The sequence below is a fragment of the Penicillium soppii genome, assembly GCF_028829465.1.
Source record: "Penicillium soppii strain IBT 18220 chromosome Unknown utg000005l, whole genome shotgun sequence".
NCBI lineage: Eukaryota > Fungi > Ascomycota > Eurotiomycetes > Eurotiales > Aspergillaceae > Penicillium > Penicillium soppii.
In genome coordinates this window covers 4,755,368-4,779,585 of record NW_026643235.1, presented here as the reverse complement: position 1 = coordinate 4,779,585, position 24,218 = coordinate 4,755,368, and the positions used below count along the sequence as shown (strand labels likewise).

Below are 24,218 nucleotides of genomic sequence, written 5' to 3'. Positions count from 1 at the left end.
ATTATTGCGGATCAAGAAGCTTTCGGATCTTGAAGTCTTCAGCTAATTTATTTGGATGGCTTTTGAAATATTGCTCGTGAGGGTCGTCTAGATCCTGGAAGTGACGATCTCTTCGGTGTGATTGCTACATGGATGAATAACGAATTACTCGAAAGCTCTGCTGTGGGGGAGAAGTATCGAGTGGTTGAAGAGTGGGGGAAAGAACTGTGTTAATTGACAGGAGAGGAACCTATAGACTCTATTTAGAAGAACATGAACAATCGACTCCAATCGTCTTTCATCGCCAACCATTCTCAAGCTTCTGGCGGTAGTCTGTAATCATCTCAGGAGTAACGTCGTTTCCTCCGCAAACAACGATGACGACTCGAGTTTCCGGTGTTAAGTCTGTTATGACTTCCTTTAGCCTATCTAAGCCAACTTGAACACTTATCCCGCAAGCTAGCTCGACCTCTAAACGCAACTCATCGCACAAACGCACAACTCCCCTCGCCGCATCAGCGTCGGTACCCACAATACTGGTGACTTCGATACCAGGCGGAGGAAATTGCGCGTTTTTCAGCGTCTGTGGTGCCACGCGGAGGGCCCCCAGGGTAATTGCCTGTGACGTAATTGCAGGTAGGGTGTGCAGAGAACCGTTGCGTAGTGAATGCGCCAGCGCATCCGCCCCGGCTGTTTCAACAGCGAGAATCCGAACTTTCTGAGCCTCTTCGTTGGGAAATGTTGCCGGTTTATGGCCTGGTAAATGCCTCTCAACGCCCTCGACAATTCCGTTAAAAAGCCCGCCACCACCAACGCTGCAAACAATTACATCTGCCGGGAACGAATCAGAAGTATCGGTTTTGCCGTAGTGCCTTGGAGGTAATTGCTTGACTATCTCATCAACCATAGTCCCCGCGCCTTGCCAGATGTCTTGGTGGTTGAATGGCGGGACATAAATGTTCCTGGTGGGAGAATCTGAGTTGCTGTCTTGGTTTTCGATATACTTTTCCCGCAGATACGCGTCGGCTTCAAACCAACTAGCTCCATGGCGGATAACATCCGAAGCCCCTGCAGCGAGTATTTTTTGGATCATCATAGGCTTTGCACTAAGGGGCACAATCACCGTACAGGGACAGTCGAGATCCCGGGCGGCGATAACTGCTGCCATTCCCGCATTGCCTGCCGACGAGCTGAAAAAATGTAGGGCTCTGCCAGCGTTCAACGGATGGGAAAGAGATTTGAGGATCAGGTTTCCAATGCCCCTGAATCAAACTATCAGATCTAGTTTCCATTTTGGCACGCCGCAATATAGAATGTCGAACGTACCGTGATTTAAATGAGCCAGAAGGTTGGAGCGACTCTATTTTGAGGAAGATTCGACTGGATTTACTCTTCAGTGTTCTGAGCTTTGGATAGAAAAGGTCAAACTTACCATCCAGCAGCCTTTGAAAGTGTCGCCGACTCTATCAAAGGGGTTTCAATCCAGGGTTTCTTCAGTTCGTGCTCTGGGTCGAAATGTCCCATTTTCAAGCGATCGAGGCAAATATACAGATTCTCTAAAAAAAAGATGTGCTTGCTTGCGAAAGTTGGGAAGATATATTAGCTTGGTCGCTGGGCTGACCAGTAATTTATATCAGTTTGTGCCTCCTTGCCGACGCCCTTCATTTGACATGGGCTTGTTCGCAAGTGTGGAATGGGGTGTAGAGTGGGGCCCGGTGGGTCCCACCGGTTGAGTTACCAAGACCGTGCATACTGTGATACATCGTAGAAGCCATGGACTTAGTAGATTCTGCCTCGCTGTGTTAACCTTGCAGAAGATCTGATCAATTAATACAATCCAAGATTGTTGCATCTGCCCACGCCACGGGGCACACACTTCACTTGTACATTGGACGAGGACTTCTACAGCGATACAACAGCACGTAACGACTTTGACCCTATAACCAGATTTGCAAGGTCAATACCCATGAGGCAGGACCATCCGCTCTTCTTAATTGAGTACTAAACAGTCTCACATACATGATCTATGGTTTAAACATGATCGAGAGAGCTGGAAATGGTTTCGACATTACTCAAAGCTTTGCCCCACGATATTGAGCGGCCAGGAGTTAATTGGGATCGAGGAACCAGATGAACAGAACTTAGAATTGAAGCAGAGCCGAGAGATCGTGCAGTACACAAATGCAGCAGCAAATATCATAAATCAGCTCTGCGTGTGCGACCAAGACCTCAGTGAAGAAATCATTCTCCACAACACATCAAATCCTAATTCACCAAATCGACGCCGTTGACGGCACTCCCGCCCGGTGGCAAAAATACAGCGGCATATATCGTCCACACGAAGTCAATGCAGGGTTATACGCATTCTCTCATCCATCACTGCTTCCCTACTTATGAAGGCAATGATCCGTGAGCTAAAGTCTGATCTCTGAGAAGCAACCGAGGCGGGCAACATTGACCCAAATGCTTTTGCATCTAAGAATGCCCATGTTTTCGTCAACACTCATCCTTTTATTGAGTGAAATGGTCGTATGTCTCGTTTGATTTTGAATAAGATGTTGCTCGAATATAGTGGCTTCATTGTTTGCATGCTGGCGAGCTACGTTCTCCATCATGCGAAAAATGCGGGCGAGCTGATTAGATTGATAGATATCCGAGTTGATGGGTCTTGTTAGTTACTTTTTCTCCTATATGCAATCCTGCGGCGAGCAGTGGCCGGATTGTACTTTCGCAACAGGGGTTCCCGGTGTGAGTGTAAACCTCACATTGGATGGCAGAAAAGGTGGCAATTGAATGTGGCACTAATATTGGAATTTTCCAGTGAACTCAACTTTGTTCAAAAAATCTAGCTGTTATAACCATCAATGATTCCATGGCATAGTCGCACTAATCTATAACAGAAGGCTGCAGTCACAAGGGCATTTTCGGTGAAAAGGCGTGTAATTTCGCCTTGACAGGCCGCAAGGTCCCTCGGAGACTGCCAGGATTGCCCGAATAATGCATCTTTTGGCGGCTCTTACCGCCGCAAGATCATGGGAAACTCATGACTAGTGCTAGGTGTCCAAAACGAGGAATCCTTTTGGATGCGCACAACGACCGTTGAGCCCGACACATGATTGGTGAAGTTGTTGAGTTTGATGGCAGCTGCCCGTTCCATGCCTAATGCAATCTGGTAAGGCTTCTGCGGAGCTCCCACCCAGGCTTTTCGTGATGGGAATTGAGAATTTTCATAACAGCGAAAATCAAATCACTCGCCATTTTCCATCATTCGGCGGCGCTCAATTTCGGCATCCACCTCATCTGGAACCATCGGAATAGACTTGTCCTTCCACAAATTGAGTTCCGCTCGCATAAACCCTTCCATGCTCCTCATGCCCACGACCAAGAAGCCAAGTTCTTCGCGATCAACATCGAAGACTTCCCACCAATCGCCGTCGACAAGTTTGACACCCTCCTCACGCGAGGCGAGATAAATGGCGCCCACAGCCAGGGCATTGGGTTGGTGGGTGAGATAGAGAAGTTGCGGCGAGAGTAAGGCGGCATTGAGATGTTGCACCACACGTTGGGCGACGGCTGGCTTCGTCACGCCCATGGTTTGCAGATATGTCAATGCAATCGTATGAGGTAAAGCAACGTGAGTATCGAAGCCGAGGGTGCGCAGAATAACCGTTTCGGTGCGGAGGAGGACCTGCCGCGCGGTCTGGTAACCGCCTTCGGACAAAATGTACGTCTCAGGCGAGGGAGGAGTTTCAGGCGCGCCGCCCTGTTTCACGAACCACAAGGGTGAGGCATCCTTGGATAGGAGGAAAGTGTATACGTTAAGTACGGAGCGGGGGGAGGTAGGTTGGAAGGAGAGCTTGGCTGTTAGGTAGAGAGCTGCAGCGGATACATCCTGGCTCGGTTAGCGGACCAACAGGCAACAAATGGTTTTTAAGGGGCTGGGTTTACCTTGACTGAGTAGATTCGTAGACTGCCTCCGTCAGCGCCAAGCCAAAATCGCGTGAAGATTACGATCGCTTGGGCGATGATGTTTTGAGACAAATGTAGGAGAACGCCAGCAGTTTGTGTGAGCTGAGCGCCTGCACATCGAATGGTGGTTTCAAGGTCGGCTGGGACACCATCAAGCGATGACGATGAATTGGAGAGCTGATCTGGGGTTGCCAGGGCATTGGACAAATGCTTCAAACCGTTTGGAGTCATGACGGAGAACGAAGAACGTGCAATGACGCAGATCCTCGTGCAGCTGAAACCATGCACAACGGGAGCGGACGCGAGGTAATTGATAGCAATAATAGATCAAATTGGCCAAAGTAGTATAGTGGGAGGCGACTTGCCCCGTATAGCCGGTTATAATATTAGAAAAGAAATGGAGCTCGCGGAGGTGGAGAGCTTTCTTTCTATTCAGCCACCGCTATTTCATCCCCCCAGCCTCTTTGATTTCATAGACGCTTTTTCTTATTTTCCGTTTTGAAAAAAATAGACTAAGCAATTCGTTAACTTGAGTGAAACATACACTATTCTCCAGTCCTGTTACGGAGTACTCTTTTCTCCCATCATTTTGACTACTTGAAGGGATCTGCCTTATCCTTTGTTGATCAGCCCTGCAATCATACCTAGCTACTCCCTACGAATCCCCCCTCTCTAGGTTGCACAGCGCCACATTGAGGCCTAAACCGACGTGGCATTCTCATCCTATCAGCTTGTACGGTTGATAATTCCCCTTAGATCATGTCCTTCGATCTCTCACACGCTCCTGTCACCCTACATTCCGATGGTACGGAGTCTCACGAGACCGTTGCCTTGACACCAAGATCGACAGTCCCGTTGACCTCACCAAAACGGTTGAACAATCCACCTTCACATCGTCGAGCAAACACCGAGTACATTGCAAGACCACCGCTTTTCGAAGAAGAACTTGGCGATACAATATCAGACCATCCGAAGAATACCCCTTGGACGCAAACTTTCCCGAAGAAGAAGCTCGAAGCAAGAGCCAGGGTCTTGTCAGACTGGTTCCAAGGCAAATCTGATCCAGTGGAGTTGGGACTGAAAATGGGGTCCAACGCTTCAGATAGAACAGGGGTCGATGCACGACAAGCTTCCGTCTCACATACACGACAACACTCCACACCGGCGACAAATCGGTTCTCATTCTTTGGCTTGCGTCGGCAACCTAGCAAACCCAACTTTCCAGAACTCGCGGACGACGAATTCCTTAACCTCGACATCACTGCTGCTCTATCATTACCCGAATCCGACTCTACCAATGACGAGGCATTGGATGCCTTACGAGAACATGCCGACCAAGTGCTACGACGCATGCAAGATGCTTACAAGCAGCGTACTTTCGCCATGCACCAGGCAATGCTAGATAAGAACGAAAAGCAAGGAGAGCTCGAAGAAACTCGCTCAAGGGTCGACCACCTAAAGACGCAGCTGGACGGCATGGCAGCCAAGGTACTGGATCAGGAGAAAGCCATGCAGGCCATGGTCGAGGAGTTAGAGCAGGAGAAACGTATGCGGAAGACCGAGTCCCGAAGTCGCAGTCCTACCATGCGCACAGTACCCCCGGATGACGATGTTCCCTCCATGGCGCTCCAAACTCCTCGCCGTGGCGGCAAACGTGCTAGCCACAGTACATTCACCAGCGATTCAGGCTTCGAGTCTGGGGATGAAAGCATTGCGGAGAGTGTTTTCTCCCAGCGTGAGGGTATTGAGTCTCCCACCTCTACCATGGCGGCCCTGTCTCCCAATATTTCTCAGATCGCATTGTCTACGCCGACTGGCCCGACACCAACATCCACAATCCAGAAGAACTTGGTCGCGGTTACGAATGGACCGGCGCCTCCTCGTTCGTCCGCGTATGATCGAGTCATCAAGGGTCTTGCCTCAACGCGTTTAGGAAGCTCTTTCACTGGCAACAACGCGGCGAATTGTAACAACTGTTATGGCGTGCCAGCTTCTGAGGCTTGGAGTGTGATGGGTGTTTTGAAAGAGGAGAACCGGGGTTTGAAGACACGGCTGGGCGAACTTGAAGTTGTGATTGACGATTGCTTGGGGCTCGTCGGTCCTTGAAGCTAGATTGTCCTTTTGCGCTTCCATACGTTGATCTCATAAGGTATCTTTATACAATGCTGGCATAGATTTATAGGACCCAGGGATTTTAATAGTTATTGGAGCGGAATATCAGAGATATTCAGCGCAAAAGTGAATCATTATTTTTTTGGACTATACATTACCCCGTAGACCCTGAGCCCAACATCAGGTAGTTAGTACCGTGGCCTCTGGAGTGTGGGGATAGCTTTATTGGGGGGTGCACAACAACCATCGCACTTTGAGTTCTTCTAGTCAAAAGGTGCCGGAAAATTGAAATTGAACTTGTATCAAAAGAGAGTAAATATCTTGTTGTCCTTTCTGATTGTTGAGTCAGTAGGAGTAGTCAAGGTGGTTGCGGCGAAGACCAAGTGGCCTTAATTAGCGCGGAAGCGAAAAGTGGCCAGCGAACCTCTTCTGTCTTCTTCTTCCCTCCTCCCCCCCAATCTCTTCGACAACCTCACCCCTTTTCCTTATTCTCTTATTTCTCTTAATATATTCTTTCATTCCTTCAGCTGGTTCTCGACTCCAGCTTTCTCTACTTCTTTAGTGAATTGGGAGCAAGTTAGCCACAATGAGCGGCCGTGAGTCCCCGAATCCTCCCATCGCACGCGATCGCGACAATCCATCTCGAATTGCCTCAATGGATCTTCCAATACTGATGGGGTATTATAGTACGCTTCCTTGACTTGATCAAGCCCTTTACGCCCCTCCTCCCGGAGGTGGCAGCTCCTGAGACTAAGGTTCCCTTCAACCAGAAGTTGATGTGGACTGGTGTACGTCGCCTCGAATCTCCGTCTACGCGAAACCGGCCTGGATGCTAACAAATACGTTTCAGTTGACCCTCATGATCTTCCTTGTCATGAGCCAGATGCCTCTTTACGGTATCGTCTCATCCGACACTTCTGACCCCCTGTACTGGCTCCGTATGATGCTGGCCAGTAACCGTGGTACTCTCATGGAGTTGGGTATCACCCCTATCATCTCCTCCGGCATGGTCTTCCAGGTATGCGATAAACCAGGAATCAATTGAAATTTGAGTTACAAGAAAATTAACCATGTGTCCTAGCTCCTCGCCGGTACCCACCTCATCGACGTCAACCTCGACCTGAAGACCGACCGCGAGCTCTACCAGACCGCCCAGAAGCTCTTCGCCATCATTCTTTCCTTCGGCCAGGCCTGCGTCTACGTCCTGACTGGTCTCTACGGCCAGCCCAGTGACCTCGGTGCTGGTATCTGTGTTCTCCTGATTGTCCAGCTCGTTGTTGCTGGTCTTGTTGTTATTCTGCTCGACGAGCTTCTCCAGAAGGGCTACGGTCTCGGCAGCGGTATTTCTCTGTTCATCGCTACCAACATTTGCGAGTCTATCGTCTGGAAGGCCTTCTCCCCCACGACCATCAACACCGGCCGTGGCCCCGAGTTCGAGGGTGCCATCATTGCTCTCTTCCACCTTCTCCTGACCTGGCCCGACAAGCAGCGCGCTCTGTACGAGGCGTTCTACCGCCAGAACCTGCCCAACGTTATGAACCTCTTGGCCACCCTCGTCGTCTTCGCCGCTGTCATCTACCTGCAGGGCTTCCGCGTTGAGATCCCCGTCAAGTCTTCCCGCCAGCGTGGCATGCGCGGTTCATACCCCGTCCGCCTGTTCTACACCTCCAACATGCCCATCATGCTGCAGTCCGCTCTTTGCTCCAACATCTTCCTCATCAGTCAGATGCTGTACTCTCGCTTCTCCGAGAACATCCTCGTCCAGCTCCTCGGAGTCTGGGAGCCCCGTGAGGGATCTGCCCAGCTTTACGCCGCCTCTGGTATTGCCTACTACATGTCTCCTCCTCTCAACTTCAAGGAGGCTCTCCTCGATCCCATCCACACTGCGGTGTACATCACCTTCATGCTCGTTGCTTGCGCCCTCTTTTCCAAGACCTGGATTGAGGTTTCCGGCTCCGCTCCCCGTGACGTTGCTAAGCAGCTCAAGGACCAGGGTCTCGTCATGTCTGGTCACCGTGAGCAAAGCATGTACAAGGAGCTGAAGCGTGTTATCCCCACTGCTGCCGCCTTCGGTGGTGCTTGCATTGGTGGTCTTTCTGTCGCCTCTGACCTTCTCGGTGCCCTCGGCAGCGGTACTGGTATCCTTCTTGCCGTGACGTACGTTCATCAACCAGCGTTCATTTCTGTATTTTCCAGCTAACAGTCCCTCTAGTATCATCTACGGTTACTTCGAAATTGCCGCCCGCGAGGGTGACATCGGCGCTGGCCTCAAGGGCCTCGTCCCCGGCAGCTAAACGAGACTGCCTTTTCACGAGCAGCATGACATAGGATCAGCACTTTGATTCTTTGCAACATCTGTGTTTAGTTTTGTCTCTTTTTTTCTGCTTCGTTTTACTTTTTAGGTGAATGGATAGCCATCGTCTTTTGTGGCTCGGTTGCAATACGCCACTGACGGCTCGGTCTGTATGACCACTGTACCGACCTGCCCTTGCTCTGGGAGCCTTTTCGTTGACACAGAAGTAACAATGTAACACTCTCCCAACGCTGGGAAAAGTGCGGCATTCTTTTTTGGCTCGATAGATGGTGGCTATCGATGAAAAGCGCCCTGCGTAGGGCCCTGTAACCATATGTGTCTAGAAAACCAAAATCATATATCAATCCGCCATGATCATCTGTCTTCGTTCTCATACTCCATAATCCCTTCAACGTCCCATGTGGATATCAACGGATTGCTGTACATTGTACAGTAGCTGCCACGTTTGGCTTCTACACGACTTCCACTCTTTCGCTCTTTCTTCGCGTCACTTTCGGGAGCTAGTCTATCATAGGCTTAGGCCGTTATCTTAGTATTTACCTGTCGTATGTGACGGGACTATACATCAACACCGTATAGAATTTGTACTGTAAATATCCCTCCAAGAAAGCTCGCTGCAAACCAGGCAAACTGGAACCGATCTATGCCTGGAGAATCCAGCACATCAAAATACATATTGCTCCTTGTCAACATGTGCTACAAAAGTGTCAATTTCATTAATTTTCCTTAGTTCGAGAGTTTTATATGTCCATTCTGGTTCCCATAGAAATTGATATCAGATTTCTGTTATTGAGTTACATTCTTCAATCTGTGTCCTTTTTAACTGTGTGTGGTTACAGTAAGTCATTTACCAGGCAGGACCCCTCGTCGAAGATGGATTATAAAACCACAACACACTTGGGTGGGTACGGATTCGTATTTTAGTCGAGTTGGGTAAATGCAGGCTACCACTACTATATAGATCTCTCTATGTACAGACACCATACTACCAAACATGCATCAATGAAGGGTGGTGAGGAGTAGCCCCAACCTTGGAACCAAATTTTGTTTAGCGCGGTAGCGGGGCGCTGGGAAAGAAAGCATGAGTGTCGAAGGCATAGCCTGGTTTCGAACTCTACTGTACCCTGTTCCAGCAGATCAGGCAACTTCTGATCTATCGTTTATGGTCAACGACAGACTATTGACTAAGGTAAAGTGAGGGGGAAACAGGTGACTCATATATAAACCAGAATCCTGTTCCCTCAAGCACAGGCAACTTATAATCGTCGAACCTTGTGATTAGAATGATTTGGAGAAAATTCTTTTGACAGCAAGGGACAAAAAGTGTTGTAGCAGAAGGCAGAGGTTCATCTCGACTAAAAGTCTAAAATTTTAGTCACTGCGAGTGGACTAGCGGTGAGGCAATGCCGTGGATCAAGCTGAGGGCTTCTTTGCGTTGCAAGACAATGAGAAGAATGATGGCGGGATGTCTCGTGATAATAGCAGAGAGATCACTCAAGTATTCTTTGACCGGCTTGGTAGTGTTTTGAATTCTATATATATTCAATCATAACCCCACCCGTGGACTCAGAGTTATTCTAATCAATTTCTACACGCGTCAGAGTCAATTGAAATACATACTACATTCTATTTCCTACAAATACTCAATTGAATATCGCCAAATCGATTCCGCCATGACGGTCGATCCAGAAACACTTTTCAACGACTTGGCAGCAGGTTACGAAGTTGCTTTTGCCAACAATCCCACACTTCGCACATTTGTGCATCGAATTGTCACGGTACTGCCCCCCAAAAGCCAACTCCTAGATATTGGGTGCGGCACCGGAAAGCCAGTGGCGGAGATCCTGGCAGGGGCAGGACACGATGTTCATGGAATTGATATCTCCGCTGCTATGGTGAAGATCGCCCAATCTCAAGTCCCAGGCACTTATGAAGTAGCCGATATGAAGACTTTCAGCCCCCCTAAGCTCTATGATGGAGCATGTGCTATTCTCTCCTTATTCCAGCTCACGCCCGGCGAGCTATACTCCCTGGTCTTCAAGTTCTCCGAGTGGATTAAAGTCGGCGGTTACTTGGCCATTGGAGTGACTCCCAGCACCAGTTTGCAAACAGAGAAGTGCTCGTACGATCCCACATGGGATTGCGTAAGGGTCATTGGGAAGCTGTGGATGGGTAACTACACCAATGAGTTGTTTTATTCGGAAGACGGATGGTGTCGACTGCTTCAAAGCGCTGGATTTGTGATTGAATCCGAGCCCGTCAACGATCTCTTCTGTCCGGCTGGTCCACAGTATACGGACCCAGAAGCTCATTACTATGTACTCGCGCGAAGGGTCGAGGCTGAGCCGCTGCTAGGGCCATATCCACTACCCGTGGTCCTGACGCCCACTAGCCTCATCAGCAACATGAATGTTTTTACCGATCGTCTGGTCAGCAAAGATCTCGAAGCACTATTCGAAGGACTGATAGATGGGCAGAAACTGCTTGCTCTTGGACAAGCAAATGATCTTAGCTGCTATAAAAGGCTCGGAAACATCCAGGTCTTCTCAGGACCCACCGAAAGCCTCCCATTTTCGGTGGAAATATTCAATGCTGTCTTAGCCCCCTGGAGATTTGATAGCACCGCAGGACTGGACAAGGCCATCCAGGAGATTGTGCGTGTGACGAATCGACGTGATTCCCAGATTATGATTCTCCAAGGAGCACCCGGTAATGAGGCAGTGATGCACCTGAACGCCGTGGCACGCTCCCATCGAATCAGTCACCAAGGCTACATCCTGAAGATCGCAGCACAGCGTTTAGAAAAACACGGGTTTGGTGATATCTCCTTACGTCGAATTCGCGCACACTACGAATTTCCCGAGAAAGATCTTGCCACGCGATGCACGGTTGCTGCGGAGTTACTGGCAGATATTTGGCATAAAAAGCATCCCCATTATGACTTGATCAAGAAAACTCTTGCTTCTCGATTGAGACTTCATTTCCAAAGCCATGCTAATTCTGTGGGAAATGAGATGGTCCTTTTGGTTGCTAAACCCTCCAGCTAAAAAAGAAAAACAAGGAAAGCAAGGAAAGCAAGAAGAAATGTAGTGCTGCTCCCCCCCGCTCTTCCACTCTACTGCTTCCTTCGTATTTGGCTTGGCTTGGCTTTACGACACATATCCATCGATAAATTGTGCCACATGCATCTAAAGTTTCGGTGGGGTTTCCTTGGGCTTGTTGATTGTATGTGGTGGAGTTGTCACTCTCTAGGCTGAACGTGGAATGATATGACATGTTGATAGGCCTACTTACTCTTACAAAAGCACTCACTCAAATACCAGCTGGTTAACTTTACAATAATAAGCCCAAGCCTGTCGGTAGTACAGTAGTGACTTCAAGCGCATCCCTCAATATAATTGCCAGTGCTGCCTTTCACCACAAACAAGAACATTACAGAAGATTCAAGAACCCCGCTTCAGACAACTAGTGACATTAGTTTCGAACTTCATGAAGGCTTTCAGCTCAGCAAAGAAAACCTTAATGGGATTTAGGTCTGGAGAATATGGAGGTCGATACACTGGCTTTACACTGGCTTCTGAGCACATCTACTCTATTCGTTCGGTGTGATGAAACGATGCGTTGTCTATAACTTAAATAGACTAAGGCTTAGGCCATATGTCGTAATGCCATGGAGTCGCTCAACAAAATTTTTTGAACACGCACGCTTTAGTTGAGCCTCGGAACACTCGAGAAAACTATGCCATCTTGAGCATACGCGGGTAGTATCTGATATCGTTGATCGCGATGAGATTGGGACACTTGAATGCTATTCTGATGCATTATGTACCTTCCGTTTTTCATGATGTTTGCCGTACCGGCATGCTCGTATCAATTGAGTATCCAGGCCACCTTCTTAGATAATTTTATCATCATCATTCTTCTTCCATTCCTATGAGCACGTAGTGTTATCCACTATCCATCTACTCTTTAATCACACCCAGAGTCATCCACATGCACAAGGTGGCACGAATAAAACTCTGCGATAAAGTAGGATAATTCATCACGGAGGTCCAGATTACGCTCTCTGGCATTAATCCGGAATGTCTTTTCTGACCAGCCTTACGATGCAAGAGCGCGACTGATGCTGGACTTGGTTGCTTAGATGCCAAATTCATCCCGCAGGAAACTCACCATCTCATCATGGCTAGTTGGGTTTCTCAAGCAGGTTATTACAGAGAGCTTTAAGCAAAGTCAGATTGAAGCTTCGCAGTCTACCACCCTTGCCAGGCGGTGCTTTAACGCTTCCAAATGTCCGTGTATCAAACAAGATTCTCAGGATAGTATGTTTGCTACAGATTGCAGGCTGTACCATCTGCGATACAGACAGTTCCCCACTGTAGATATCTGACCTTGCTGGATTCTCTTGGCACAGTTCGGTTCCAATTTCCTTAGTTTGCAGCGAACTTTGTCAAAGGAGAATACTTATACAGTGGCTCGGCAAAAGTGTTAGCACCCCACTCTATACCGCCTTTTGATAGGGGTATACTGTTCGTAGACGTGAAATTGCGATTGTCGGCAGAATCTTGATCGAGGGTGCTAACACTTTTGTGGTGTGATGTAGAACAGATTCTATACGGTGTTGATGTATAGTCCCGTCATGGGCATACGACAGGTAAAACACTAAGATAAACGGCCTTAGCCCATAATAGACTAGCTCCCGAAAGTGGCGCTGAGGAAGAGCGAAAGAGTGTAAATCATGTAGAAGCCCAAGTTGTTAGCTACTGTAAATCCGAAATCAAATCCTTGCTTTTAGGAACTGAATGCTAGTATATATCTCTTAAGTCCGGTAATCACCGTTGATAGTCACATATTCGTGACTGAAGTCACAGAACCAATAGACAGCATCCTCACCACCACAGCCAGCAGCACCCTGCTCACCACCACCAAGATCAACCTCAATCTCAAGATCTTCATTCTGAAGAATAGCACTAGCCCGCTCCTCATCGACACTCTCAGGCTCGCCATCAACAAGGAGCTTCAGCGTCTCACTACCGTCAACAGGCCGGAAACTGACTGAAGTGCGCTCAGGAACAACAACGCCCTCAGCAACACCCTGCGTATACCCAACAGCGCACAGAATGCGCCCCCAGTTCGCATCTTTACCGTACAGCGCAGTCTTGACAAGCGGCGAGCGAGCAATGGTAGAAGCAATCAACCGCCCAGAGTCATAGTCCGACGAGTTGCGCACACGAACAGTAACGAACTTAGTCGCGCCCTCACCGTCCCGAACAACAAGCTGCGATAGCTCCTGTGCGAAATCAGTAAACACACCCTTGAGAGCAGTATAATCCGCGCTAGGAGCGGCGGTAGGCTCGCGAACGGTCTCGCCGCCAGCGGCGCCGTTGGCCAGCACGGCGATAGTATCGTTCGTGCTCGTGTCGCCGTCAATAGAGATCGAATTGAAGGAGCGGTTGACGGCGTGCTTGAGGATTGACTGCAGGGCTGCGGACTCGACAGGGGCGTCGGTGCACAGGACGCCCAGGAGAGTCGCCATGTTGGGATGGATCATGCCGGCGCCTTTGGTCATACCTGCTAGGCTGTAGGTGCGGTTTGAGGAGGGGAGGGTGAATGTCCGCGAGAGGAGCTTGGGGAAGGTGTCTGTTGTGCAGATTGCGCGGGCTGTGGTGAGCCAGGCTTCGTGAGTGGAGGCGAGGGTGCTGTGCGCGGTTGGGATGCGGTCGAGGATTTTGGTGATGGGCAGACTGGGGTTGTTAATTTATTAGTTTGTGTATGGAGTGCGGATGTAGTGTGAGGCTTACCGTTGTCCAATGACACCAGTGCTCATGACCAGTGAGCTGTCGTTCTCGACGCCGCTGCACTCATCGACCTTTCTTCCCATCGCAACGGCATCCTCCAATCCACCCTTTCCAGTGACGGCATTGGCACAGCCGGAGTTGATAACGACAGCTCGAATTCCATCTCCTTTCCGACTGGCCAGTGTCTTCTTGCTAACCTGCACTGGAGCAGCCTGGAACTTGTTCGTGGTGAACACCGCGGCGGCGGAGCAAGGCGTCTCCGACGAGATCAGCGCCAGATCCGGAAACCGGGTGTTGGATGCCTTGACACCGACGTGGGTACCGGAAACTTGGAATCCTTGGGGGTAGGTGCCGCTCGTGGGGATGTAGCGCTGCTTGGAGGCCGGAATGGCCATGTCCAATGGTGCGGAGTAGCATCGGACCTGGCCCTTGACCATGCGGGCGAGAGAATTCGCCATTGTGGCAGATTGGGTTGTTGGAACCATCTGTCTGTGTTTTCTACGGCTGTTCCTGGCCTATAGACACGATCTCGTAGATTGTGTTGAGTAGGAAAGAGAGTACTTTCGTGAGTCACGATAAAGTACCCGGTGTCGGAGATACCGACTCGGCAACTAATTGCGCGGTATGAGCCCACAATAATGTGATGCTGTTGCACGCGATATATTTGGCAGTTGGAATTGTGATTGAAAATGATTTGATTTGGCTTATGAGTTATTTATTAGGTAGTATAGTAGCTGGAAACATAAACTACTCTCATTATTTGTACCTGCTCACATGACTGAGCGGCTTTTTTTTCGTCCAAGCACTTAAGAAACGGTTTCTACATAATAAAGAATATCGTAGTAGTCAATTGCAGCTTCGGAGTAAAAAAGCAATTCAAAGTTGTGCAATTCAAGTTGATAGTGTCCATGCTATCGCTATACTGAGATCTTTAAATCTGACGGAGTCGGAGAAACTCATCCGCGCCATCAACCCTGAAATTCTACAGATTCCATTCAGGATCTTCCCAGGTTCCAATTAAGCCCTTAAGTGCATTCCAGTGTCAGACCTGCAGCTCCCTAGTGAAGCTCATACCCCCTTGCGTCCCGACCCTGTGCACATTCTCCGGATCTGATGGTATTGTTGATTCCTTTTCCTGTCGCGTCTCCGTGCACCCTATTCTGACTAGATCATCATGAAGCGTAAGCTCTCAGATGCCGGCGACCAGCCGCAAAATATCTCCTCCAAAAGACGCCGAACAGCCTTAGAGCAGTCCAACGGCGCCCTGAACGGCGGCGCGCCAAACCAGGCACCCCCGAACAACGATGCCTCCCACGATCTTCCACCAACACAGCAGGGCCTATCAACGCCTAAGAAGGCCAAGGATGTGTCTGCGACCCCGTTGCAAAAATCTGGCCTGAAAACACCAACTCATAAATCAAGTGCTCGCCGCTTGTTCGCCACGCCTACAAAACCCAAGACCGCAACTGCGGCTACCCCATCTCGAGTGAAAAACGCAGACCGTTCGGCACGAAAGAAGAGTGCAAGAGTGCTGTTTGAGCAGGATGAAGACGCCGCGTGGGATGGGTCAGAGCGCTTGGCGGAGGAAATTCTTCAGAGCGATGAACACGACAAAGAGAACCCCGTGGCCGAGAGCATTGAGCCAGAAGAGGCTTCAGAAAATGGCGCGAAAAAGCCCAAGCGCCGTGCGGGACGACCAAAAGGCGCGATGAACAAGCGTTCCCCAACGCCCGAAGGAGAACTCCCTGCACACGAACGATACTTTTTCCAGAATCGCGCCGGTCCGAACAAGACATCCAATGCCACTTTGAAAAAAGTGCCGCTGTTAACGCATGAAGAATACTTTGAGAAGCTCGAGCAATATAAGGATCCGTGCAGAGAAGAGAAGGAATATCTGCTGTCTTTGCACCACCGGTCCTTCCCACAATGGGCCTTTGAGTTCGACGAAGGGTTTAGCATCTGCCTGTTCGGATACGGCTCGAAGCGCAAACTCGTCGACCAATTCGCAGAATGGATATATAACCACCGCCTATCAGCCACTACGACTCCCCACATCATAATCGTCAATGGTTACACACCAGGTATTTCGATCCGCACAATCTTCGCCACGATCGTCGCAGCCGTAATGGGCGAAAGCGCCCCATCCAAGCTGGGCGCACAGCCAACCGAAGTCCTTGAACTCCTGCAGTCTGTGCTCAAATCTCGTGCGGAAGACGAAGAACCCGTCACCGTTCTAATCAACTCGATTGACGCCCCGCCCCTTCGCCGCGCAGCCAACCAAGCACTCCTCGCCCGTCTAGCGGCAACACCACGCATCCGCCTGCTCGTCACGGCCGACACCCCCAATTTCCCCGTCATGTGGGACATTAGCTTGCGCGACCAATTCAACCTCGTCTTCCATGACTGCACCACCTTCCTCCCCTTCTCAGCAGAGACCGATATCGTCGAAGAAGTGAATTCCCTCTTAGGCCGCAAGGGCCGTCGTGTCGGCGGAAAGGACGGTGTCGGCTTCGTGCTCAAGAGTCTTCCCGAGAACGCACGCAACCTCTACCGCGTCCTGCTAACAGAGCTGGTTGCTCTATTTGATGACGGGCACCAGTCTGACGAGGAGGTTCCGGCGGAGAGTGGCAAGCCCGGCGAGGAAACTGGTATCGAGTTCCGTATGCTCTACCAGAAGGCAACAGAGGAGTTTGTCGCATCTTCGGAGATGATGTTCCGTACCTTGTTAAAGGAGTTCCATGACCACCAGATGATCACTTCGCGTATGGACGCTAGTGGCATGGAGATCTTGGGGGTTCCGCTCTCAAAGGATGAAATGGAAGGTGTACTGGAGGATCTGGTGCTAGGGTAGTAGAGATTCCCCCCTTATCTGGCATAGATCAAGACTCATGATACCCCTGTACGAATGAACTTTTACCAATTTCAAACTGGATCGATCACTGGACGCCGGCGTAAAACGCCAGCCTAAATTATGCCTAGAACAACATGCTTTGATATATGTACATTGGACAATCAACAATCCTAGAAATTCGCAAATGCAGCCATAGCCATCATAGCACCAAAACTAATCTTAAACGGCCGGTTTTGACTCATAGCTCGCTTCAAATCGACGTTCTTGACGTATTTCTGCATCCGCTGGAGCGGAAGGATATTATATCCCTTGGAAGCAGCGAACTACAACCATCAGCACAACTGATCAAAACCAAATATCCCAGCCCAGGCCCAAGAGACTTGACATACCTCAACAAATACAACCCCCATACCCAAGATAACAACCAGCGCCTTCGAGAAAGCCCTCAGCCCAACACCCGCTACCAACCCCAACACACTTCCCAGGCTAACCTGCCGCATAGTCTGTGGATTCAACAGCCCGGTCCGTGGCCGGCTCTTTTGTGCAGATTCGGAATTCACGGCCCACCCTGGGTCTTTGTTTAGGGTTGATTGTTGGGGATGCGGCGCGGCATAGTCGCATAGCATTGGTGCGGCGCGGAAGGGGGATAGCGGGTGGAGGGTTGCTGCTGAGAGTCCAATTCCTACGCCTAGGCCGAGGCGAAGGAGAGTTGTTGGTTGGTGAGTGAAGAGTCTGAAGGCCATGTTGATTGGTTTGTTTTTGCAATTGAGTGGTTGAGTTGGTAGCACGGAGTAGAGGGTTGGAAGTTGGAGATGGAGCTGGATAATACAGTGTGACGTCACCAAGGATATGCACGTAACACCCTGGGGCCGTTGAGGCTCCCGAAGTTCTTTTTCTAGAACTTTTGTACCCTTGGCTCTTAATAGCTTATACTGTATGCAGATCTATGCGGGTCATTGGGTATTATCTATACAAAGGAGATTATAAACTATAAAAAAAGTGTCTTTAGGCAATGCTGTAATATGGGAGCTAGTGACTACATGTACATAAGTGTATACGCTCATATTGGAGATAGCTAGCGTCTGTAGGTATAATGAAAAAATACCGGGTTTCTTCTCAGTCTCGCCGTCTACATAATCATCCTGTATATGACAAAGCCCAGCAAGAATTTATGCATATCTAAGCTATCCAATAAATACATCTTATGAATCTTGTTCAATAAGCCTATGAGTCACGAGTGATCAAAGCCATTGAACACCCCTCCACTCCAAGGCTAGCAATCCCGCTTAATTAGATGCCCCATCTACACGCTATAACCTCAAAAACGTTGTCTCGTCAACCCAAATAGGCAGCCATAGCAGACCCTAGGCGCCAAGGCTTAGCTTAAAGCCGTGATTAGACATGTGACTAAGAATTACCGCGAACCTTCCACAGAGAGCAGGCGGTCTGGTGTACACCGGGGTAGAATCGGACAACTCCTCGGGAAACATGCGGAGCTGGGCGAGGGGAACACCGGGCATGATTGGCCTGAGGCAACCTTGAGAAAGTGTATTTCATATTGACTCACTTTCTCTTCTCTTCTTCTCTTCTTTTTTATCTCTTCTACTTCTCTTATTCTTCTTTTCTATTTATTCTTCCCTTCTCAGTATTTTAACTCCATACATAATTTACAATGGCTGCAAACGGTACCCAGAGCAATGACTTCACTGTCAAGGCCGGCCTCGCCCAGATGTTGAAGGGTGGCGTTATCATGGACGTCGTGAACGCAGAGCAGGTAGGTCCCCTGAATTGACAATTCAATTGCAAGCAAAAACTAACAACTCCCAGGCCCGCATCGCCGAAGAAGCTGGTGCCGCTGCCGTCATGGCCCTCGAGCGTGTCCCCGCCGATATCCGTGTCGAGGGTGGTGTTGCACGCATGTCCGACCCCACCATGATCAAGGAGATTATGGAGGCAGTAACCATCCCTGTGATGGCCAAGGCCCGCATTGGCCACTTCGTCGAATGCCAGGTACGTCAATTGCACGTCTAGCGCTTGCACTCTCTCCATGCGGGGGAGGGGCAATGGGGCGATCCGTGTGGCGGGGGTAAAAAGAAACGAACGCCATAACTAACAGTTTCCCTCCAGATCCTTGAAGCCATTGGCGTCGACTACATCGATGAGTCTGAAGTCCTCACTCCCGCCGACGACATCTACCACGTCACCAAGCACGACTACAAGGTCCCCTTCGTCTGTGGGTGCCGCAACCTCGGCGAGGCCCTCCGTCGCATCTCCGAGGGCGCTGCTATGATCCGCACCAAGGGTGAAGCCGGTACCGGTGATGTCGTCGAGGCCGTCAAGCACATGCGCACTGTCAACGCGCAGATCAGCAAGGCCCGTGGAATCCTTCTTGCCAGTGCGGATGCCGAGCCTGAGCTTCGTGCATTTGCCCGTGAGATTGAGGCTCCTTATGAGCTTGTGCGCCAGGCTGCTGAACTTGGTCGTCTGCCTGTTGTTAACTTTGCCGCTGGTGGTGTTGCCACACCCGCTGATGCTGCGCTTATGATGCAACTTGGTTGCGATGGTGTCTTCGTTGGCTCTGGTATCTTCAAGTCTGGTGATGCTAAGAAGCGTGCCCGTGCTATCGTCCAGGCTGTTACTCACTACAAGGATCCCAAGGTGCTGGCGGAGGTTAGCCAGGGTCTTGGTGAGGCTATGGTTGGTATCAATGTCCGCCAGATGCCTGAGGGCGACAAACTTGCTGGTCGTGGGTGGTAGATGGGCTTTCTCTTTTTTTTCTCTAGCATTTATCATTGCGCCTAAAAAGTTATATGTACATGAGCCATGAGCAGATGTCTTACGTGACATTACATTATACGATTTTCAAGTTATATCTTGTCAGTTTGGACCAATTTGTAGTAAAGTAGGACTGTTTGCATATGATCACCATTTAATTTTACGCTCACCAAACATCCTATAATTCAGAGGTAGATCTCACTCAAATCAGGTCACATGCTGGATGAGTCAAATGAAGCAAATTCACTCACCGAAAGGTTCTCAGTGTAGATCTCCGATCTATACGCTGATAGGCTAGCCGCGCCGAACTAGCCGTCACCGAGAGTCTGGGGAAGATGTGCCGATAGCAGAAGTCTCCAGTGGCGTTTTTTTGCCCGTGACTAACCCATAACTAGAGAATAAATAGCCAATCGGGACTTCGGTTGTTATTTTGGTTACTCCGTAGTCTCCGTAGTCTCCGACGACGGCCCGCTGACGGGGAATCGCGGAATACAATATTGTATAGGATGACTTTATTAGTTTGTTCATTCTCAATTCCGCGGGATACGATTATAGAGTGATATGCATGCTGGTCGTATTTACATATAATAAATCGCTTTCTTCGTTTCCGGCTATCTTTCCCTACAGTAATAGCATTAACATGACGCAAAGCAGCAATCTTAGCGGACCTTCACCTACCTAAATATTCTTCGCCGGTACATATAGCCTGGGTGCCTTTTTTTGGCGCAGCTTTGGTCATATGAGTGGAAAGAAAAGTGTTACTACGTCTACACTATTTATGGCCTTTTTCTTTCGTTTTAGGAATGTTCTATAACATTGCGGGCTTGGCGCAGATTCAAGTGATCAAGTTGTCCCGTAAATTGACTTGGAACGAAACCCTATAACACTGTATGCTTCGAGCTGAATACTTGGGTACCTAGGTACGCTGCGATTCTGTAACTATACCTTCTGCTTGTGGGGAATTATTGGACATCCTCATAACGTCCTCATCAACCTCGTCATCTGGATTGTGAAACAGCCCATTATCGTGTCAGCACACCGTGAATGGTCTGAGTTCATCGTCTGTCACCTACGCACTTTGATGTTTGATAGTTTTGAACATATTGTTGTTAGTCCCCTTTGTGTCCTGGTCCATTTCCAACTCCTCCAGCCTGGTAAGTTGCCTTAGCAACAAGTGTCTGAACACCTCTTCATCCAGCCAACTTTCTGCGCGATGGTATATTGGTCGCCTGAAGGGATGGAAGACAAAAGTATTTCTGAGGTACTCCATTTCTAGGATCTGGGAGAAACCTTCGAGTTTCACCGTATACTCCACACTGTAGGTGATGGAAAAGTTTAAGAATAGGGTCTGTCGCATAGCGTCAAAGCTAAGTACTTGTCCACCCTGCATCGCAGCCCCGGCTTGATTGAAAATCTCATCGGCAGGATGCTGTTTGTCTGTCATGGTCGAAAAGTAGCCTGCATTCACTTCGAGAAGGCCAGGGGCAAAGTTTTCTGTACTCTGAGTAGCCGCCTCAGGCGGTCAGATGTCAATGGTTCTGATGGGTTATATGCGGTCTTGGTCTTGCCCTTCACAGTGATCGAATTGCAGAGGATGGCTGGGGATATTGTTCCAGATGGTAAGAATCCCCTTGATCTGTTCGAGTGCCTAGGAGTGGAGAAGCAAATCGCTTAATTGTGCCTATATCCCTAGATTTGTTAAATTGTATCTATGATCGAACATGAGTGTCGCCATATAATGCAAGTGGTCATCGGGCCATTGATACCTAGAAACCCACCGTCTTGGTCATACTAGATTTTAGTTTATTATGAGGAGAGAGGCATTTCCACCCCCGCAGATTCTCACTATAATTTCTTGGTGCCCCGTCGGAACCCCACATGTCCCGCCGGTCCTGTAAATGATCACTCGATGCTAGCTGGATGGGGTCCAAGCCATTTATGTACATCAAAGTCCACCTTTTTATTTATATATAGATCCTCATCCAAACAAATTGAATATATCCACTGTCTGACTTTCACCATGTCTGAAGAGAAACCCCATGCCTTTTTCCTAAAGGAGTGTATGAAAACAAGGAAGAAAGCAGAACAATACCTTGAATTTCGCGATGCCCTCTCACCTGATAACCCAAAAGCCCGCTTCCCGGGATTTCATCAGCGCATTACGGTGTTCAAAAAGGGACAACAAGTGAAGTCAGGCGCCAGGGCCTTACCAATTGATATCGTCATGCACGAGAGCGTGCCGATGATCCTGTCAGATGGAGTCAAAATCTATTGCGACATTTTCCTTCCCGCTAACCTTCCACGGGATTTGAAACAACAGCTCTATGACAGAGATAGAGTGCCAGCATTGGTTGCGTGGTATGTTATGCTCGCTATGTCATCCAGAAATATGTAACATTCTAACAATTCCCAATGACAGGAGTCCATATGGAAAGCAAATGGGCACAACACTTTTGGATGACTTCCCGTTCCGTGCAGGTGTTCCAAAGGAGTGGCTGTCCGGACTTGAAAAATGGGAAGGTCCTGATCCAGCATTTTGGTGCGCCGAGGGTTACGCTGTGATCAATGTTGACACTCGAGGCGCGTTCACTTCGGAAGGCAAACTCCTCATTCTTGGACACCAGGAAGCTCAAGATGGTGCAGAATTTGTCACCTGGGTATCCGAACAAGCCTGGTGCAACGGAAAAGTGGCATTGACTGGAAACAGTTGGCTGGCTATGGCTCAGTGGAAAATAGGCAGTCTCAGGCCCAAAGGACTCGCTGCACTTGCGCCATGGTAAGATCTCCCTTCAAAGGAAATTCTTAGATTGACTTCGCCTGTGCTGATATCTGTTCAGGGAAGGTCTTCAGGATCACTATCGCGATACAATATGCCAAGGAAGTATTCCATCGTCGAACTTCCACGACTCAATCGTTGGTAAGATTACGGCCCCACTGTGTGGACTTTGAGCTGCATAGCCAAGTATTCGGCTTCTTCAGTATCAATAATAATGTTATTTTAGAGCAATTTGCAAGTTACAACGAGCTTGAAGATCTGTCTACTACACTGAAGAAGACAGGCGGCCTCTGGAACCCCTACTGGGAAGACAAAATGTCAAATCCAGATCAAATCAACGTACCAGTTTATGTCGTTGCTTCCTGGACCAACCCAGTCCATACACCTGGGACCTTCCGTGCTTTCAGAATGATTCCGGATAGTACTCCCAAATGGCTGCGGGTAAACAATTCTCAAGAATGGCCGGATTACTACTCAGATTCAAGTTGTCGTGATCTGAAGAGGTTTTTTGACCACTATTTGAAAGGGCATACCGAAAATGGCTGGCTGGCAACACCTAAAATTCGCCTAAGCATACTCAATCTTGGCCTGTCCGGACTCGATGACACCGTGAACAGAGCTGAACTGGAGTGGCCACTGGCTCGAACTAGATACGAGAAGCTTTACCTGTCTTCCAACGGAGAAATGTCCCCTTTCACACAGCAGCAAGGGCCATCATTGGCGCGTTACAACTCGACGAGTGGAAAAGTGACATTTCGTTATGTCATTTCCAAGGAAATGGAAACAACTGGACATTTTATGGCCCGACTAGTTGTGTCTTGCCCCTCTCAGTCCGACATGGATTTGTTTGTTCAAGTTTGTTGCGTTGATGAAAAGACACTTTGCAGACGCGGAGTCATGACTATTCGACCTAACAACATAGTCGTTCTGACCTTGCTCAAATTGCTTCATGATTGGCACTTCGGGCTTTCAAAGGTGGGTATGCTTTTCCACTGGGGGCCCGCTGGCCGAATTCGAGTCAGTCATTCGACGCAGAAGAGCCAATCCTCCACATTGTTTGAGCCAATCTATGAGCACAGAGAGGAAATACCACTGGCCAAAGGAGAGAAACGAGCGGTGGAAATTCCCCTGCGACCATACGGCATGTACTGGAAGGTATTTCACCTATCGATACCACAATACTTTACCATTATTCTAATTCTGAGTTACAGAAAGGCAGTGTTATGGAGCTCACGGTGTCAGGGAATCCGGTGATTCCTTTCCCTCTCCCTGGTGTCGAACCTTTGTATGGAAGAAACGCTGGCGATCACATCATCCATTGCTTTGATAGAGGGGAGGATAGCTCTTGTCTTATTGTGCCCATAGTTTAGATATCTGTTTCCGTCCATTGGGATTTCTGGCCTCTACGAGACCAGAGCACTATTATTTGGCATACTTTATACCTAGGCAGCCTTGCGAGGACTGATCTGTTCCCTTTTAATGTCAATTTTTATCTTTGGATTCTGAACTCCGTGGGGTCCTGGCGGCCTTTCTGGTCCCGTAACAACGTTCATCCACCCTAATGTGGGAAAAGTCAATCGTTGCTCGGGTCCATTTTGAGCCAGAACCATTATGACCGAGACAGAAATAGCCTCCAATAATCTG

The 24,218-nt window shown here is 49.1% G+C and overlaps 10 protein-coding genes across 10 annotated transcripts; 6 read left to right on the top strand and 4 right to left on the bottom strand.

Moving 5' to 3' along the window:
• Positions 1–277: 277 nt before the first annotated feature.
• On the bottom strand, positions 278–1,503 carry N7529_007247 (putative L-serine dehydratase; the record flags this gene model as incomplete). Its single annotated transcript, XM_057242774.1, has 3 exons — positions 278–1,241; positions 1,306–1,359; positions 1,412–1,503. The coding sequence occupies 3 exons, from the start codon at positions 1,501–1,503 to the stop codon at positions 278–280; spliced, it is 1,110 nt and encodes a 369-aa protein (XP_057098133.1).
• Positions 1,504–3,226: 1,723 nt separating this feature from the next.
• N7529_007246 (putative cyclin) lies at positions 3,227–4,179 on the bottom strand (the record flags this gene model as incomplete). Its single annotated transcript, XM_057242773.1, has 2 exons — positions 3,227–3,871; positions 3,928–4,179. 2 exons carry the CDS (start codon positions 4,177–4,179, stop codon positions 3,227–3,229), a joined length of 897 nt encoding a protein of 298 aa, XP_057098132.1.
• Positions 4,180–4,707: 528 nt separating this feature from the next.
• Positions 4,708–6,054, top strand: N7529_007245 (uncharacterized protein; the record flags this gene model as incomplete). The annotated part of the gene is made up of 1 exon (XM_057242772.1): positions 4,708–6,054. The coding sequence occupies one exon, from the start codon at positions 4,708–4,710 to the stop codon at positions 6,052–6,054; it is 1,347 nt and encodes a 448-aa protein (XP_057098131.1).
• A 592-nt stretch (positions 6,055–6,646) lies between these two features.
• Positions 6,647–8,354, top strand: N7529_007244 (translocon subunit SEC61; the record flags this gene model as incomplete). Its single annotated transcript, XM_057242771.1, has 5 exons — positions 6,647–6,656; positions 6,748–6,848; positions 6,911–7,078; positions 7,142–8,217; positions 8,273–8,354. 5 exons carry the CDS (start codon positions 6,647–6,649, stop codon positions 8,352–8,354), a joined length of 1,437 nt encoding a protein of 478 aa, XP_057098130.1.
• A 1,693-nt stretch (positions 8,355–10,047) lies between these two features.
• N7529_007243 (uncharacterized protein) lies at positions 10,048–11,421 on the top strand (the record flags this gene model as incomplete). Its single annotated transcript, XM_057242770.1, has 1 exon — positions 10,048–11,421. One exon carries the CDS (start codon positions 10,048–10,050, stop codon positions 11,419–11,421), a length of 1,374 nt encoding a protein of 457 aa, XP_057098129.1.
• Positions 11,422–13,193: 1,772 nt separating this feature from the next.
• Positions 13,194–14,630, bottom strand: N7529_007242 (bifunctional ornithine acetyltransferase/N-acetylglutamate synthase; the record flags this gene model as incomplete). The annotated part of the gene is made up of 2 exons (XM_057242769.1): positions 13,194–14,118; positions 14,176–14,630. The coding sequence occupies 2 exons, from the start codon at positions 14,628–14,630 to the stop codon at positions 13,194–13,196; spliced, it is 1,380 nt and encodes a 459-aa protein (XP_057098128.1).
• Positions 14,631–15,346: 716 nt separating this feature from the next.
• On the top strand, positions 15,347–17,023 carry N7529_007241 (origin recognition complex subunit 2; the record flags this gene model as incomplete). The annotated part of the gene is made up of 1 exon (XM_057242768.1): positions 15,347–17,023. One exon carries the CDS (start codon positions 15,347–15,349, stop codon positions 17,021–17,023), a length of 1,677 nt encoding a protein of 558 aa, XP_057098127.1.
• A 170-nt stretch (positions 17,024–17,193) lies between these two features.
• On the bottom strand, positions 17,194–17,766 carry N7529_007240 (uncharacterized protein; the record flags this gene model as incomplete). The annotated part of the gene is made up of 2 exons (XM_057242767.1): positions 17,194–17,346; positions 17,413–17,766. The coding sequence occupies 2 exons, from the start codon at positions 17,764–17,766 to the stop codon at positions 17,194–17,196; spliced, it is 507 nt and encodes a 168-aa protein (XP_057098126.1).
• Positions 17,767–18,695: 929 nt separating this feature from the next.
• Positions 18,696–19,780, top strand: N7529_007239 (pyridoxal 5'-phosphate synthase subunit PdxS; the record flags this gene model as incomplete). Its single annotated transcript, XM_057242766.1, has 3 exons — positions 18,696–18,797; positions 18,851–19,033; positions 19,151–19,780. The coding sequence occupies 3 exons, from the start codon at positions 18,696–18,698 to the stop codon at positions 19,778–19,780; spliced, it is 915 nt and encodes a 304-aa protein (XP_057098125.1).
• Positions 19,781–21,818: 2,038 nt separating this feature from the next.
• On the top strand, positions 21,819–23,944 carry N7529_007238 (uncharacterized protein; the record flags this gene model as incomplete). The annotated part of the gene is made up of 4 exons (XM_057242765.1): positions 21,819–22,156; positions 22,218–22,574; positions 22,649–23,729; positions 23,786–23,944. 4 exons carry the CDS (start codon positions 21,819–21,821, stop codon positions 23,942–23,944), a joined length of 1,935 nt encoding a protein of 644 aa, XP_057098124.1.
• Positions 23,945–24,218: the final 274 nt, after the last annotated feature.